The sequence below is a fragment of the Phocoena phocoena genome, chromosome 5 (assembly GCF_963924675.1).
Source record: "Phocoena phocoena chromosome 5, mPhoPho1.1, whole genome shotgun sequence".
In the NCBI taxonomy this organism is placed as follows: Eukaryota; Metazoa; Chordata; class Mammalia; order Artiodactyla; family Phocoenidae; genus Phocoena; species Phocoena phocoena.
The window spans coordinates 86380083-86396427 of record NC_089223.1 but is presented as its reverse complement, the minus strand read 5'-3'; the positions used below and the strand labels follow the sequence as shown (position 1 = coordinate 86396427).

The 16345-nt window shown below is 38.1% G+C and overlaps 1 protein-coding gene across 2 annotated transcripts in view; it reads left to right on the top strand.

Moving 5' to 3' along the window:
• The window catches only part of TBC1D19 (TBC1 domain family member 19), a 154394-nt gene that overhangs the window by 104547 nt on the left and 33502 nt on the right, over positions 1-16345 (top strand). For both annotated transcript variants that reach the window (XM_065877598.1, XM_065877599.1), the window contains 2 exons: positions 11405-11489; positions 14506-14550. In XM_065877598.1, the coding sequence (XP_065733670.1) occupies positions 11405-11489; positions 14506-14550 (130 nt within the window). The remainder of the gene's footprint in view (positions 1-11404; positions 11490-14505; positions 14551-16345) is intronic.

Genomic DNA, 16345 nt, shown 5'->3' with positions numbered 1-16345 from the left:
CTCTATTTCTGTTTTGTAAATAGGTTCATTTGTACCTTTTTTTTTTTAGATTCCACATATAAGCAATATCATATGATATTTGTCTTTGTCTGACTGACTTCACTCAGTATGACAACCTCTAGGTCCATCCATGTTGCTGCAAACGGCATTATTTCATTCTTTTTTTACGGCTGAGTAATATTCCATTGTATATATGTACCACATCTTCTTTATCCTTTCCTCCGTCAATGGACATTTAGGTTGCTTCCAAGTCCTGGCTGTTGTAAATAGTGCTGCAATGAACATTGGGGTATGTGTATCTTTTCAAATTATGGTTTTCTCCAGATATATGCCCAGGAGTGGGATTGCTGGATCATATGGTAACCCTATTTTTAGTTTCTTAAGGAACCTCCATACTGTTCTCCATAGTGGCTGTACCAATTTACATTCCCACCACAGTGTAGGAGGGTCCCCTTTTCTCTACACCCTCTCCAGCATTTATTGTTTGTAGAGTTTTTGATTAGGCACGGATTCTTAAATTGAATGTCCAGTTCGTATTTCAGTCATCACAAGACATTCAGAGAAAGCATTTTACATGATAGTTTTCTATTAAAGGCCTTGAATAAATAATTAAATGTTTTGAAATCAGTGTGAAGCATTGTGATTACTCTTTGATCATTTCATATGCTGATATTGTGGGTGTTTGGATTTACCTAGGTCTTTTTCATATCTACTAAAATAGAAACATCTTATCACAAATAGGAAATATGAAATTTATGTAGAATTGCTTAAATAATACTTTTTCTTAAAGATCACACACATAGATAGATAGAAGATTAATAATTTGATTTTGAGTGAATGTCAACATGTGTCATGGAGAAAATGTCTAGATTCCACATGACAATTTCTGCTTCATTAAATGTAAATCAGTCCCAGCTGTCTGGATTTGCAGGTTTCTAATTGGTAATAGTGGTGGTAGTTGTGCGTCTGTTTAAGAAAAGAGTTAAATAAGATTCTCTCAAGAAGGTTTAATTAATCATATATTCCAAGAACTAAATTCCAACGATTTTATAAAATTTATTTATAAAGCTAAAATTTGAAATAACCCTAGAAACAATTTTAAGGAAGTTTCAGTGATTTTAAATGTGCCATTAATTTTTTTAATTTTAAAAAACAGTAAAGATTTAAAATCCCATTCTTTAACATAATTAAAAGTTGGAAAATACAAAAATCTAAAAGTTTATTTACTTATCTAGCTAATGTGTAGCCTGGTACCTAATTCTTAGTACTCAGTAAAATTTTGAATGTACAGTAAAGTTAATGCTTCATTTATATATTAATGTTTGTTTCCATACTTAAGAAATATTGAGTGGAAATGATTAGTTTTGGTATTGTATCATAAGGAAGTCCACAGAACCATCCCTAGCAGAAAAATCAAAATCAGTGAAAATTATTTAAAAAACAAAAATATTTAAAGTATCTGGGGCTTCCCTGGTGGTGCAGTTGTTGAGAGTCCGCCTGCCGATGCAGCGGACACGGGTTCGTGCCCTGGTCTGGGAAGATCCCACATGCCATGGAGCGGCTAGGCCCGTGAGCCATGGCCACTGAGCCTGCGCGTCCGGAGCCTGTGCTCCGCAACAGGAGAGGCCATAACAGTGAGACGCCCGTGTACCACAAAAAAAAAAAATCTGGAAGCTGTGTTAAGGTTATACATGAAGACAGCAACAACAACAACAAAAAAAACCAAACAACATTTATTTAAGAAAAGCTACGAAATCTCAGAACAGTCTGTAGCACTTGAGTCGTGATGCACTCTCTCCCTCCCCTCACCCCCAGATCATCATGATGGAAGCTTCAATTCAGCTGAGTGTGGCCAGGAAGATGGGGTTCCGTTTCCCTATAACTTCTAGTCAAGGGCTGCAGTAGCTCTATATGAGGGTCAGGTAACCAGTATTTCTCACACTCCTCAGCTCTGTGTTGCAGATGCTAAATTACAGAAGAATGCAGCCAAGAAGTCAGGGACTCCCTGCCTCCAACTCATAGGGCAGACCTCTGTGGAGAGCAGGTTTGAGTAACCTCCATATTTATTTTCTGTAGTGGCTGTACCAACTTGCATTCCCGCCAACAGTGCACTAGGGTTCCCTTTTCTCTGTACCTTCCCCAATACTTGTCTTTCTTTGTCTTGTCTTTTTGATGATAGCCATTTTAACAGGCCTGAGGTGATAACATATTGTGGTTTTGATTTGCATTTCCCTGATGATTATTGATGTTGACTACCTTTTCATGTACCTGTTGGCCATTTGTATGTCTTCTTTGGAAAACTTCTATTCAGTTCCTCTGCCCATTTTTTAATTGGGTTTTTTTGTTTTTTTGCTATTGAGTTGTAAGAATTCTTAATATATTTTGGATATTAACCCCTTATCAGATATATGATTTGGAAATATTTTCTCCCATCCTCCCATCCTTTTCATTTTGTTGTTTATTTCTTTTGCTTTACAGAAGCTTTTTAGTGTGATGTGGTCCCACTTATTTATTTTGCTTTTGTTGCTTGTGGTTTTACTGTCATATCCCGAAAATCTCTGTGAAGTCAAGGAGCTTTTTTTCTGTGTTTTTTTTCTAGGAGTTTTATGGTACAGGTCTTACATTTAAGTCTTAAATCCATTTCATGTTCATTTTTGTGAGTGGGGTAAGATATGAGTCTAATTTCATTCTTCTGCATGTGGTTATCCAGTTTTCCCAACCCTATTTATTATTGAAGATACTATCCTTTCTCCATTGAGTATTTGTGGCTCCCTTGTCAAATATTAGTTGACTATTTATGTGTGGTTTATTTCTGGGCTCTCTATTCTGTTCCATTGGTTTGTGTGTCTATTATTATGCCAGTGCTATACTATTTTGATTACTATAGCTTTGTAGTATAGCTTGAAATCAGGAAGTATGATGCTTTGTTATTCTTTCTTGAGATTGTTTTGGCTACTCAGGTTCTCTTGTGGCTCTATACAAATTTTAGGATTGTTTTTCTATTTCTGTGAAAAAAATGCCATTGGAATTTAAATAGGGATTGCATTGAATCTATAGATGGCTTTGGGTAGTATGGACATTTTAACAATGCTAATTCTTCGGATCCATGAACATGGGATATTGTTCCATTTGTGTCTTCTTCAGTTTCTTTCATCAAAGTCTTGTACTTTTCAGTGTACAGATCTTTCACCTCCTTGGTTAAACTTATTCCTTAGTATTTTATTGGTTTTGATGCTATAGTGAATGGAATTATTTATTTCTTTTTCAGATGTTTTGCTGTTAGTGTATAGAAACACAGCTGTTTTCTGTATGTTGATTTTGTATCCTGCAACTTTACTGAATTCATTGTTTAGTTCTAGCAGATTTTTGGTGGAATCCTTAAGATTTTCTACACATAAGATCATATCATTTGCAAATAAAGATAATTTTATTTCTCTCTTTCCTGTTTGGATGCCTTCTTTTCTTTGTCTTGCCTGATTGCTCAGAGTAGTCTTGTAAAAACACCAATCAATTCATGTTACTTGTGAGATTAAAACCAAAAAGACCAAAATCCTTCATGAAGCCTACATGACGCTGCGTGCACTGGTCCACCTCTTCAGCCTCATTGTTCACCTCTGCCCTGACACTCTGGCACAGTGTATTCCAACCACTCTGATCTTTTAGTCCTCAAGTTCACTGTACTTCTTTCTACCTCAGGGCCATGAGACCTGCAGTTCCTTTGATGTAAAAGACTGTTACCCTCCCCTCTTCCTCTAATAAATTCCTATTTTTCCTTCAGCTCTCAGCTAAAATATCACTTACTCACAAATACCTTCCCTGACCCACTCCCTGCTTCCCAACACAAACACACAAAGTCATGGCCATCTAAAGTATGCTTTTAAAGTCCTATGTAGTATTTTTCATACTTTTTATTTATAGTACTTTTTATAGCTTATTTGATTATTTTATAATTTCTCCCCCATAAATGTTTAGTATTATGACACTAAACATGAATACATAAATTATAATATCAACCAAAGGCCAATAATCGTATGATTTATAGTGTGATGACTATTCTACTTCAGTGTGTGGGTAGAAAAAGTGTAAATTTGACAATTTCATCCCCTTTGGTGACTGGAAAGAAGAGGATTGTCAATTTTAAGTTACAACTACAAAGGCTTTTTGGTGGTAGTAAAAGAGATTTTCCAGGCAACATATCTGCCTCATTTGATGAACAGGGTCAGTAATGGTATCATTTTAAATGAGAGTAGTAACAATTTCTCCAAATAGTGCCAGAATTTGCCCTTGAGGATATACTCATCTTTGTGTACCCCATAAACTTGGAAAACTTACAAGTGACTAAGTCTGACAAACAGAACCATTTATAAACAATGGATGCATTCTCTGAGAAAAAGCAGATTGATCATCAGTAAACATTCTCTGAGAAAAAGCAGATTGATCATCAGTAAACATTTATTGATTCTTATATGTAAATGATACCACCTTTGATGGGCTTATTACATTCTAGCTAGGGAGGCAAAAATGTTTGAAATTGTTTTAAAGTGTTTATGTACAGCACTGGATATTAAGTTAACTAATATCACAGATAGTAAGTACCATAGGAGTGTGCTTTAACATTTATTTTCCATTTTTATCATATTTTAGTCCAAATTGTATTATTTTTAGATTTCACATAATTTTTTCAGTCGTACATCTCCTGGCCTCTGCTACCCTTAGTACTTTGTAAAGCTGTAATGTGGATCTTTATCCTTATAACATAAACAAAAGGATAATTATAACACCTAAGTTCTGTCTTTGGGAATTATGCAGAATTAAATTTTCCTCATGTGGATACTTTCCATGATCATACCTTTTAAATAACTAATTTTACAATTAGTCTGACTTATCAGAGGGAAGTTCATTTTAAGTAATAAAAATTATAATTGTACGTATTGGAAACAATATTATCAGAAATTGAGTTCTGATTTTTCTCTGGGAAAAGAATTTTATCCCTATACGTGTGTGCATGCACACTTATATGTGTATGTATGTATAAGAAAGAAGAAAGGCTTTTCTTGTCACTAATTATAGGCTTTCCTTTGGCAGAGCTGCCTAGCAACATAACTGCTCTATGGGAAAGTTGTTGATTGTAATGGAGTGAACTTAATGTTCCTGGCATGCTCTGTGTCATAACCAATTTATCGGGTTTTGTGACTAGGCTACAAAATTAGACAGCACGTGGCATTGCTGTGTCCATATGTAGACGAGAAAACCTCCAGTAATCCCTCCTGAAGGAAGATCTGGGCCTATGCTACAAGGATACACAGACACTCTTCTGAGTGACTCATGTTAGCTACCTAAATTTTATAAGCAACAACACTGAGCATTACAGAAATAATGTTTTGAGTTATAAGTCAACTTTTTTGTATTCCAAAGTTTAGTTTTTATTTTGCATGAAATTCTTAAAAATACTTCATTGTGCTGAAAGTTTTAAATTATATCAGAGTTTTAAAATGTGTTCAAACAGAAGATAACCCTTATTCCATGGAAGTATATTGGGTAGTTTGACAATAACATTTTCAGGTTCTAGTACTTAATAGCATCATGACAATCTATAAAAGTTAACTTATTGTCCAAAGTATATAAAATATTTATAGGGGGGAATGTTTATATAGTAAAGAGAAGACACGGGTATTAATCTTTCTGTTGGGTGACAAATTCTCTACCATACGCTTGGCTTATCTAGCATATGCTTAGCAGGAATACTGACATATTAGAATATGCCATAGTTATACATATTTTAATGCCATTGAATGGTGTTCAAGAAAGGCCCAGGTGCAATCAGATATCCTTTATTCATGTCAAGTTATTGAGTGTCTGTTCTGATACAGGCACTGTGTAAGGTGCTGCATGTTTATTAAGTTCACATTTTAGTGAAAAACGAGGTAAAGGCAAATACATAGTTATAATTTGATAAATGCTCTGATAGATGTTTATGCAATGTTGCATGCAAATACAATTAAAGGAGAAATAAATTCTGGGAGTAGTTCAGCTTAGCGGTGGCTTCAGAATAGAAATGTTATCTGAAATGTCTGGTTCTTTTTCCTTTAATTTAAAAATTAAAAAAATTTTTTATCGAATTATGGTTGATATACAATAGTATATTATTTTCAGGTGTACAACATAGTGATTTGACATTTATATACATTACAAATTGATCACCGTGATAAGTCTAGTAACCATCTGTCACCATACAGAATTATTCCAGTTATTAGTGACTGTATTCCCTGCGCTGTACATTATATTCTCATGACTCCTTTGTTTTATAACTGGAAGTTTGTACTTCTTAATCCTCTTCACCTTTTTCGCTCAACCCCCCACCCACCTCCCCTCTGGCTACCATCAATTTGTTCTCTGTATCTATTTTATTTTGTTTGTCTGTTTGTGGTTATTTTTTTTTAAGATCCCACATAGAAATGAAATCATGGTATTTGTCTTTCTCTGAGGAAATGTCTGGTTCTTAAAGGCAAGGAATTAGGAGACTGAGAAAAACAAAAATAAACATGAGCCATGTGCATACGGTGATTAGTGAAGAGAGATTAGCTTTTCATGGCAGTGAACAACTCTGGCAGTTCAGGCTAACCTTAATGAGCACTTGCTATAGAGCAAGGTCTGTGTGAACAGAGAGAACAAATGTGAAAGACATGTCAATACCATGACCTATCATTATAATCACTTCCTCTTGAATACATGTTCAACTCCCTCACCCTTCTCCCAATTTCTAGTAGTAATTGCCTGACAAAACTTTAATCCTGGTTAAGTACAACTCTCCACTAATTCTGTGGCTGCAGTGTGCATTTGAAAGTGGCTAGAGAAAAACATGCAATCATGAGGACTGGTTTGATTTAAATTCATGACCTTTAACCTCAAGAGAGTCCTTACTTCTGCTCGGCATTTCTACTTCATTTCCCTGGTCCAATCATTCATCTATTCCCCTAGAGGACTTCTCATACCTCCTCTCTCTTCAGATCTCCACCTCTTCTCTCTCAGGTAATGACTTTGAGTCCTGTTTCTGAAAAAAATAAAAGTTCTGAGAACCGCCCTCCACCACACGTATTCCACCTCCCTGCCTCTGCACCCATATATTCAGCTTTCCCTTCCTCTTATTATGGATAAACTGCCCGTGCTTTTATTTATAACAAAGCCAGTCCCAGCATTTGGACACTGAAACTCATCTTCCCTCGGTGCTCAAAGGCAGTGCAATTGTTAGTTTTTCCATCATCAATTTTCCCATTTCTATTGGATCACTCCTCTTAGTATACAACTGCATGGTTATTTCTCTCATTCTGAAAAACAAAGCAAAATAAAGTGAAACAAAAATCTTTCTTGATCCCTTATCCCTTCCAGCTACTGCCCCATTCCCCTGTTCCCTTATTTGGCAAAACTTCTTTTAAAAAAATCTGCAGATATTGTTTCTAAGTCCTATCCTCCTATTCTCTCTTGAACCTTCCTTAATCAGTCTTTTTTTGCCCAACTGTCCTACTGAAGATCACGAGTGATTTCATATTGCTGGTCATTTCCCAGTTTTCACCTTACTTTATCTGTTTGGTCACTCAATCATGCCTTCTCTTTGATTCTCTTTCTTCACTTGGCTTCTAGGATATCATGCTTTCTGGTTCCCTTCTATCTTACTGGCTGACATTCTCATTCACCTTTGTTGCTTTCTCTTCATCTCCCTGTCATACCCTGGAGTAACGCCAAGGATAAGTCCTTGGACCTCTTTTTTTCCCCCGTCTTTGCCATTGGTGATCTCATATATTCTCCTGACTTTAAGTACCATCTGTACACTGACAACTTCCAAATTTATATTTATCTTTAATTTATATTTGTCTTTTGGGGCTTCCTGGACCTCTCCCTTCAACCCCAGGCTTATTTATCTGGTCCCGGTGACCTGTTCCAAAATCTTATTATCCCAGGCTCATTTCCTGACCACTTTTAGGTTCCTAATTAAAATACACATCAGGGCTTCCCTGGTGGCGCAGTGGTTGAGAGTCCGCCTGCCGATGCAGGGGACACGGGTTCGTGCCCCGGTCCGGGAAGATCCCACATGCCACGGAGCGGCTGGGCCCGTGAGCCATGGCCGCTGAGCCTGCGCGTCCGGAGCCTGTGCTCCTCAACGGGAGAGGCCACAACAGTGAGAGGCCCACGTACCGCAAAAAATAAATAAACTATTGTTCGTCTGTATAGTGGATTATTCTGCAGCATTAAAAAATGTGGGTAGAAAATACTTATTTTATAATTTTTTTTTACAGATTTATTTACTTTATTTATTTTTAAAATTTTGGCTGTGTTAGGTCTTCATTGCTGCACGTGGGCGTTCTCTAGTTGCGGTGAGCAGGGGCTACTCTTCGTTGCGGTGTGCAGGCTTCTTTTTGTGGTGGCTTCTCTTGTTATGGAGCACAAGGCATGTGGCCTTCAGTACTTGTGGCACGTGGACTCAGTAGTTGTGGCTCGTGGGCTCTAGAGCACAGGCTCAGTAGTTGTGGCACATGGGATTAGTTGCTCCGCGGCATGTGGGATCTTCCCAGACCAGGGATTGAACCCATGTCCCCTGCATTGGCAGGTGGATTCTTAACCACTGCACCACCAGGGAAATCCCTTATTTTATAATACTGAGAGAAAGTAGAGTATAGAACAGTATGCATAATCCTATTTTGTTGGAAAAATTTATGTATGTATGTATAAGAACAGCCCGGAAGGATATACATCAAAATATTAACACTGGTGAGATTGTGGGTCTTCTTTCTCCATTTTTTAATTATCTCTATTTCTAATTTTTTTTCTTATTTTTATCATAAACATGTATTGCTTGCATAGTCTTTTAATATATAAAAATAAATCAGCAGCAATGGTTGGTATGTATCTCACGACTGCACCTGACTGATGCCCAGTCTCCATATCTATCCTGTTTCTAGAGCTGGGCCCCTTTCTTGTGTCTTGAACTCATGGTTCCCCTCTCCATTCACTCCTGCTGCTAGTCGAGCCCTGATTTTGTTCCCCAGTTCTGTTAACTGGGCTTCTGCCTTTTTCTGTTATTCCCGAATCCTTTTCTCAGTAACATCTTTTGAATCCCAGGACTTCTAATACCAGGACCTAGATTTCCTGTCACTCACTAATCACCTTCCTGGGGATTGGTCCCCTGCCTCCAGGCTGGTATCAACAATCCATTTCCTCCTACTGGACATCTTTGATTTTGACTTTCTGCCCTACCTATTTTCCTCTCCAGGTAGAGTTGCCATATCTACCTGCTGGTCAGAACAACCAGCTTCTAACCTGTGCTGGGCTGCCACTTGTTCTACTGCTGCTAATCCCTTTTAGATACCATGAGTTGCCTTCCCTCCCACCCTGACATGCCCACTGCCAGCTGCTGCATCCCAGCAATGAGGCTAGTTCCAGTTTCCTGCACTTTTCAAACTTCTCTGTGCCATCGTAGTTACCTAGGGTCCCCGCTCTACACATCTTATCTTATTAAATTTCTTCAAGTTGGTTCTTTTTTGCAGATTAAAAATACACTAAAAGAATCAACTGGTCAACATCACTAATCATTAGAGAAATGCAAATCAAAACCACAGTGAGGTATCACCTCACACCAGTCAGAATGGCCATCATCAAAAAATCTACAAACAGTAAATGCTGGAGAGGGTGTGGAGAAAAGGGAACCCTCTTGCACTGTTGGTGGGAATGTAAATTGATACAGCCACTATGGAGAACAGTATGGAGGTTCCTTAAAAAACTAAAAATAGAACTACCATATGACCCAGCAATCCCACTACTGGGCATATACCCTGAGAAAACCATAATTCAAAAAGAGTCATGTACCACAATGTTAATTGCAGCTCTATTTACAATAACCAGGACATGGAAGCAACCTAAGTGTCCATCGACAGATGAATAGATAAAGAAGATGTGGCACATATATACAATGGAATATTACTCAGCCATAAAAAGAAACGAAATTGAGTTATTTGTAGTGAGGTGGATGGACCTAGAGTCTGTCATACAGAGTGAAGTAAGTCAGAAAGAGAAAAACAAATACTGTATGCTAACACATATATATGGAATCTAAAAAAAAAAAATGGTAATGAAGAACCTAGGGACAGGACAGGAATAAAGATGGAGACGTAGGGGCTTCCCTGGTGGCGCAGTGGTTGAGAGTCCGCTTGCCAATGCAAGGGACACGGGTTCGTACCCCAGTCTGGGAAGATCCCACAGGCCGCAGAGCAGCTGGGCCCGTAAGCCACGGCCGCTGAGCCTGCACGTCCGGAGACTGTGCTCCGCAATGGGAGAGGCCCGCGTACCACACACACACAAAAAAAGATGCAGATGTAGAGAATGGACTTGAGGACGTGGGGAGGGGGAAGGGTAAGGTGGGACAAAGTGAGAGAGTGGCATGGACATATATACAGTACCAAATGTAAAATAGATAGCTAGTGGAAAGCAGCCGCATAGCACAGGGAGATTAGCTCAGTGCTTTGTGACCACCTAGAGGGGTGGGATATGGAGGGTGGGAGGGAGATGCAAGAGGGAGGAGATATGGGGATATATGTATATGTATAGCTGATTCACTTTGCTATAAAGCAGAAACTAACACACCATTGTAAAGCAATTATACTCCAATAAAGATGTTAAAAAAAAAGAATCACCTGGTAGTTAGTAACTTGCATTTTCTGCTGTTGTTTAAGGTTTAGGTGACTAACAGTGAAAAATCTTTGGATGAACTTTGCCCATCACACTTGGTCTCTACTCTAACACTTACCATAGGTGTACCAATAGAGGGCACTCTTCCCATTGAGAGGCACAGTACTGAGCTTAAAAGTTTCTACCTCAGTGCCTCTCAAGCAGAAGTAGCAATGAATTACCTGTTATAAAACAGTGCTTACATATATATGGAATCAAAGAAAATGGTTCTGAAAAACCTAGGGGCAGGACAGGAATAAAGACGCAGATGTAGAGAATGGACTTGAGGACACGGGGAGGCGGAAGGGTAAGCTGGAACGAAGTGAGAGAGTGGCACTGACATATCTACACTACCAAACGTAAAATAGACAGGTAGTGGGAAGCAGCCGCGTAGCACTGGGAGATCAGCTCTGTGCTTTGTAACCGTCTAGAGGGGTGGGATAGGAAGGGTGGGAGGGAGACGCAAGAGGGAAGGGATATGGGGATATATGTATACGTATAGCTGATTCACTTTGTTATACAGCAGAAGCTAACACACCATTGTAAAGCAGTTATATTCCAATAAAGATGTTAAAAAGAATAAAAAGTACACAAGTTAACACAACATTGTAATGCAACCATATTTCAATACAAAATAAAGGGAAAAAAACAGTGCTTAATTGTTTGTTTTTTCCAATGTTGTACCCAGGTATTACTTTGTTTCTCCCGAGATACCTCTGTGTTGGGTCACTTTGCATACAACAGTGCTTCACCACCGAAATCATACATAAGAGGTAAAATTTTAGCATATAAAGGAAGTATTCTTTAACACGTACATAATCATGCCAAGACTGTTTACTTTATAGCATATATTGGTTGTCAAAATTTTTGTTGTAAATTATTTAATAAGATGTCTCTCAGGTTATTGTAACTATCTTTCACTCCCACTTAGATCAGTGCCCAAGCCACTGATCGCAGATCACAGGAAAGTGGTTCCCAAAAACAGCAATTTAAAATTACTTCTTTATTTTCCCTGTTTGCTCTCTCCTCTGTTGCTGTTTTTGCCATATCTGTTGACTTTTACTTACCCTTCTAACTATGAGTTTATCAGTTGAATTTGCTTTTTCTTTTTTTTGCTTTCTTTATTCCTTCTCTCAAAATGTTACACGACACTTAAAGTTTGATATAATTTATATGCTATTAGCTTTCTTAATTCTATTTTATTGCTTTCTTCTCTTTATCACCAGCTGCCTACAAGATAATGCTATTTCAGTATCCTGCTGTCACCTGGCAATTGAACTAATTTCAGCTGGAAGCCTTTCCCCGATTTCTCCTTTTTATTAAGTAGTGAACACCCAGCACTGGAAGCTTATAAGCCTATTGTGTATGGTCATTCTGCTATTCCCATAAAGAAAGATGCTGTTTGTCCTGTATCTCCTAAGTCCAACTGTCTGCCTGCTTACTACAACCCCTGCCCTAAGACAGGCCCACATTGCCAGTGCTGGGATCAGGCTCCCCCCACTTGGGGGCTCTCTTGGTTACATTGCTTCTATACTGAATTGATAGAAGCATTTGGTTTACTTGTTTGTTTCTTTCACATCACCTGCTGAAAAACTGATTATAGAACTTATCTAATGGACTTGCCTCTAAATTCAGCCAAATTTTAATTCAGCCCTCCATCAGTTGATCCTGTCTTAACCTAGCTAACTTTGATTCTCTGTTTATTCCACATTACCCCACTTTCATTCTAAGCCTCTATATATTCCCTAAACATGGAAAGATTCCCACTCCTGCACCCCCAAAATCATAGGTTCTTGAAGAACTAGCCTATATCTCACAGTATCAGAAAAACTCAGATTATTTCCTTCTATGTAGGGAAAAACCCAATTCTTTTCTACTGTGTTTTGCTCCTGTGTTTTTAATTTACTACTCACACTTCACTTCACTTCTGACACTTTTGGTCGCACATATGTGGGGAGTTTTCCCCACAATAACAAGCTAGTCTTGACACCACCTGGGTGTCCTGCAGTTTAACTCAATTCTAACACTGTCTACCTAGAGATGGTGTCAGATCCCACAGGTTAAGGACTCAGTCCTCACATACATACACACACACACACACACACACTTCAGACACTAGTCACAAGCTTAGGTTATCAACTGTGCTTCTGACCAACTGGCTTTAGACTGGAAGTTCCAACAACCCTCTCCTTGGGTTTGACTGATTTACTAGAGAGGCCCACAGAACTCAGGGAAACACATACTTACATTTACCAGTTGGTTAAAGGATATGATAAAGAATACAAATGAACAGCCAGATGAAGAGATGCATAGGGCTACGCCTGGGAGGGTCACAAGCATAGAAGCTTCTGTCCCCATGGAGTTGGAGTGCGTCTTCTTCCCAGTGTTGATGTGTTTGCCCACCTAGAAGCTCTTCAAACCCCCTACTTCTGGGGTTTTATGGAGTCTTCCTCACAGAGGCATGATCAATTATTAAACTCCATTTCCAGTCCCTCTGGAGTATGAGGGGGTGGGGCTTCTAATCAAGGCTTGGTCTTTCTGGTGACCAGCGCCCGTTCAGAAGCCCACTCAGAGTCACCCCAATAGAATGAAGGATGCTCCCAATGCTCTTATCACTTAGGAAAGTACAAGGGTTTCAGGAGCTCTGTGCCAGCAACCAGGGGCAGAGACCAATATACATTTTCCATTGTCTCCAAGTCCACCAACCCATCGTCAATTTCCCTCTCCTCGAAACCTCTAAAGCACTTAAAGCCTGTGCCAGAAAACTTACCAAACATATCTTAGTGTTTCCTGTTTTAGTCTGGATTATAAGCCACATGGTTCAGACACCATATCTCATATCTACTCTGTTTGCCCCTCGGCACCTAGCCCAGTATTGGGTACCCAGCAGGTATTCTCTATCATCCATCCATCTACCTACCTACCCATCTATCATTTCATTCTTTTCTTACTCACAAGATCAATCCTTGTTGTCTCCACCCTAACCTAAACTGCTCATGCAGTTCTTCATTTCCTCTCTCCCGCCATTCCCAACCAAAAAAACAGGTTTAATTAAAAATCTTACCTTAAAGCCAAGTGCAAAAACGCATGTGACTTTTCAGTAGACTCAACAGTGTTAGAAAAACTGTCAAGATAAGAGCTACCTACTTTTTCCCACCTCAGTAGAAGGTGGGAAAAAACTCAGACCTTTGAAAGTTTTGAGGAAAAACTTTTTAAAACTCACTTAAACATTTAATTATGGTGAATATACTTTAATTTTCTGAGATATTCCTGATTTCAAATATTTAGCCTCATTCTCAGACCATATCAGTTGTTTAGGAATTCAGAAAATATTACCACCATACAGTGAAAGACATTTAATTTTAACTTTTTAGCTTATTCCATAAAAATGTAAACTAATGAGGTGTTGCAAAGCTTAGGACTTACTTTAATGACTAGACTAGAATTACTTATAATTAACACAACAATTCTAGGCTTACAAATAGATGCTGCTCTTCTTAAGTGCTTAAGGAGCTTGAAAACGTTTGTTCTTTTAATTATTTTGTATCACTTACCTTGTAGTGCTTAAGTTTATATTATTGACTTTAATTGATGAAAGGATTTGCTAATACCAAAAGATTGGCTGGCATATTTTCAAATTAATTCCATATCATAAAATGAAATGAAAGGAGATTGTACTATAGTAGTTTTTAAATTCCATTAATTTTTAGTATATTCACAAAATTAATTTTTAAAGTTTTTTCTATTTTATCTAATCATATTGGAACTCTCCATGGTTTTCTCTTACAGGAAAACTAGGACTAGAAGAGTATGCCGTCTTTTATCCACCAAATGGTAAGAGCAATGCTATTGCTCCCTCTAGTGGGAAATAGGAAAATTACAACTTTTATAATAGCACTGTGACTTCTTATTCTCTATCTTTAAATGGATAATTTATCATCTAAAATAAACCTTCTATAGAATAACTATTCTAATTAATTTCATGTTTGTGGTAGTTTTTTGCTGAACTGTGCATATCCTTTCTGATTTTCCTTGAGACCAGTAGTAGCATTTGTGAGAAAGCTAAGAAGACTCAGGTGTCTAAGTCCAGGGTGCTTAGCTTTCCTCTGAAGGACATTAACCCGTCCGTCTAGGACCTTCCTTTTGGCTTTATTGGAGCAGTGCCCTAATGAGTGGGTTGTCTTGTGTTGCACTTTATTGTTCTCATGATTTGACAAGTGTAATATTTATGAAATAAAAATATTTCAAGAAATACGTCACTAAAAAAGTATGTTTTGATTAAAGTGATCAAATGTATAGTGACCTCCTTGAATATCATTTCTTTGAGATTATCAGATAGTTTTAAGATATGCTCCTTGGAAAAGCAATACATAGCAGTCCTTATTATGATACTATAATGTTGCATCCTGAAGAAGTTCTTTTACTCCAGCAGAGTTAAGAACATGGGCTTTGTAATCCTGCAGACCTGGGTTCAGATCCCAGTTCTGCCAACTGAGAGGTGATATGTGATATGACCTTGGGTAAGTTATACATCTTCGCTGGACTTCAGATTTGTCATCTATAGCACATGGGTGACAGATTAAAGGAGATAACACTGTATGACACAGCACCGGATGTGTAGTGAGCGCTCACAAAATGCAGCTGATACAAGTTGCGTTTAGCTTCTTTACTGACCAGCCCATCTGAAACTCATCCTTGGCTTTCATGGCACTGTCCTCTCCTTGTACCTCTCAGTGTGCTGTCCCAGGTTCCTTCACAGGCTAGCCTCCTCTGTCCCTCTTTAAGCACTGGCATTCCAATGTCCCACCCCACTCTTGTTCTGCTGCTCTTTTTCTTTTTCTGCTTCTCTTCTTTTCACACATTTTCCTAGGACTTCTTATCTGCTCTCTTGCTTCTATTTGTTAATTACTCTAAAAATGATAACTTCAATTCTGACTTCTACATTATTCAACTCAAATTTAACCTGAACTAATTACTCTTCATATGCCCACTATTTAAAAAAGAAAAACAACAAAGGCAAACTTAAATTTAAAAAACAAAACGACAGCAACAAGATAAACCAAACACTGTCCTCTTTCTCTCTCCCGTTAATTGTACTCTCATTTAACCAGTAATTCAAGGCCTAAAATCTGGTCGTCATCCTTGATTCCTTTCAATCTTGGACCCCCTTCATCTAATAAATCACCAGGATCATCCAATCTTATCTTCAAACTACATCTGGAACCCTCTCTACCTCACCATAACTACTACCTTGCCCTCATTCAGGCTTTACTATCTCTAGTTTATTCATTGCAACTGACACCTAACTTGTCTCCCTTCCTCCAGTCTTTTCTAGCCTTTCTCTGTCTTTTACAATGCTGTCTCAGTTATACAGCTAAAAGGAAAATCTGAAAATTGCCATTTTTCTCCTTAAAGTTTTTTATTAATGGCTCCCCATTTCTTTATAGGCAATGTCCAAGCCTCTCAGCATGGCATAAGACAGCCTCTCTTGACTCTGGCCCCTATTCAGTCCAACTCCTAGCTTCATTTCTCACCGTTTCCCATTTCACTTTTTTTTTTAATTGCAACAATATCAAATTATTAATTCTTCACACAAACACAGCTACATACTCTCAGAAAAGCACTATGC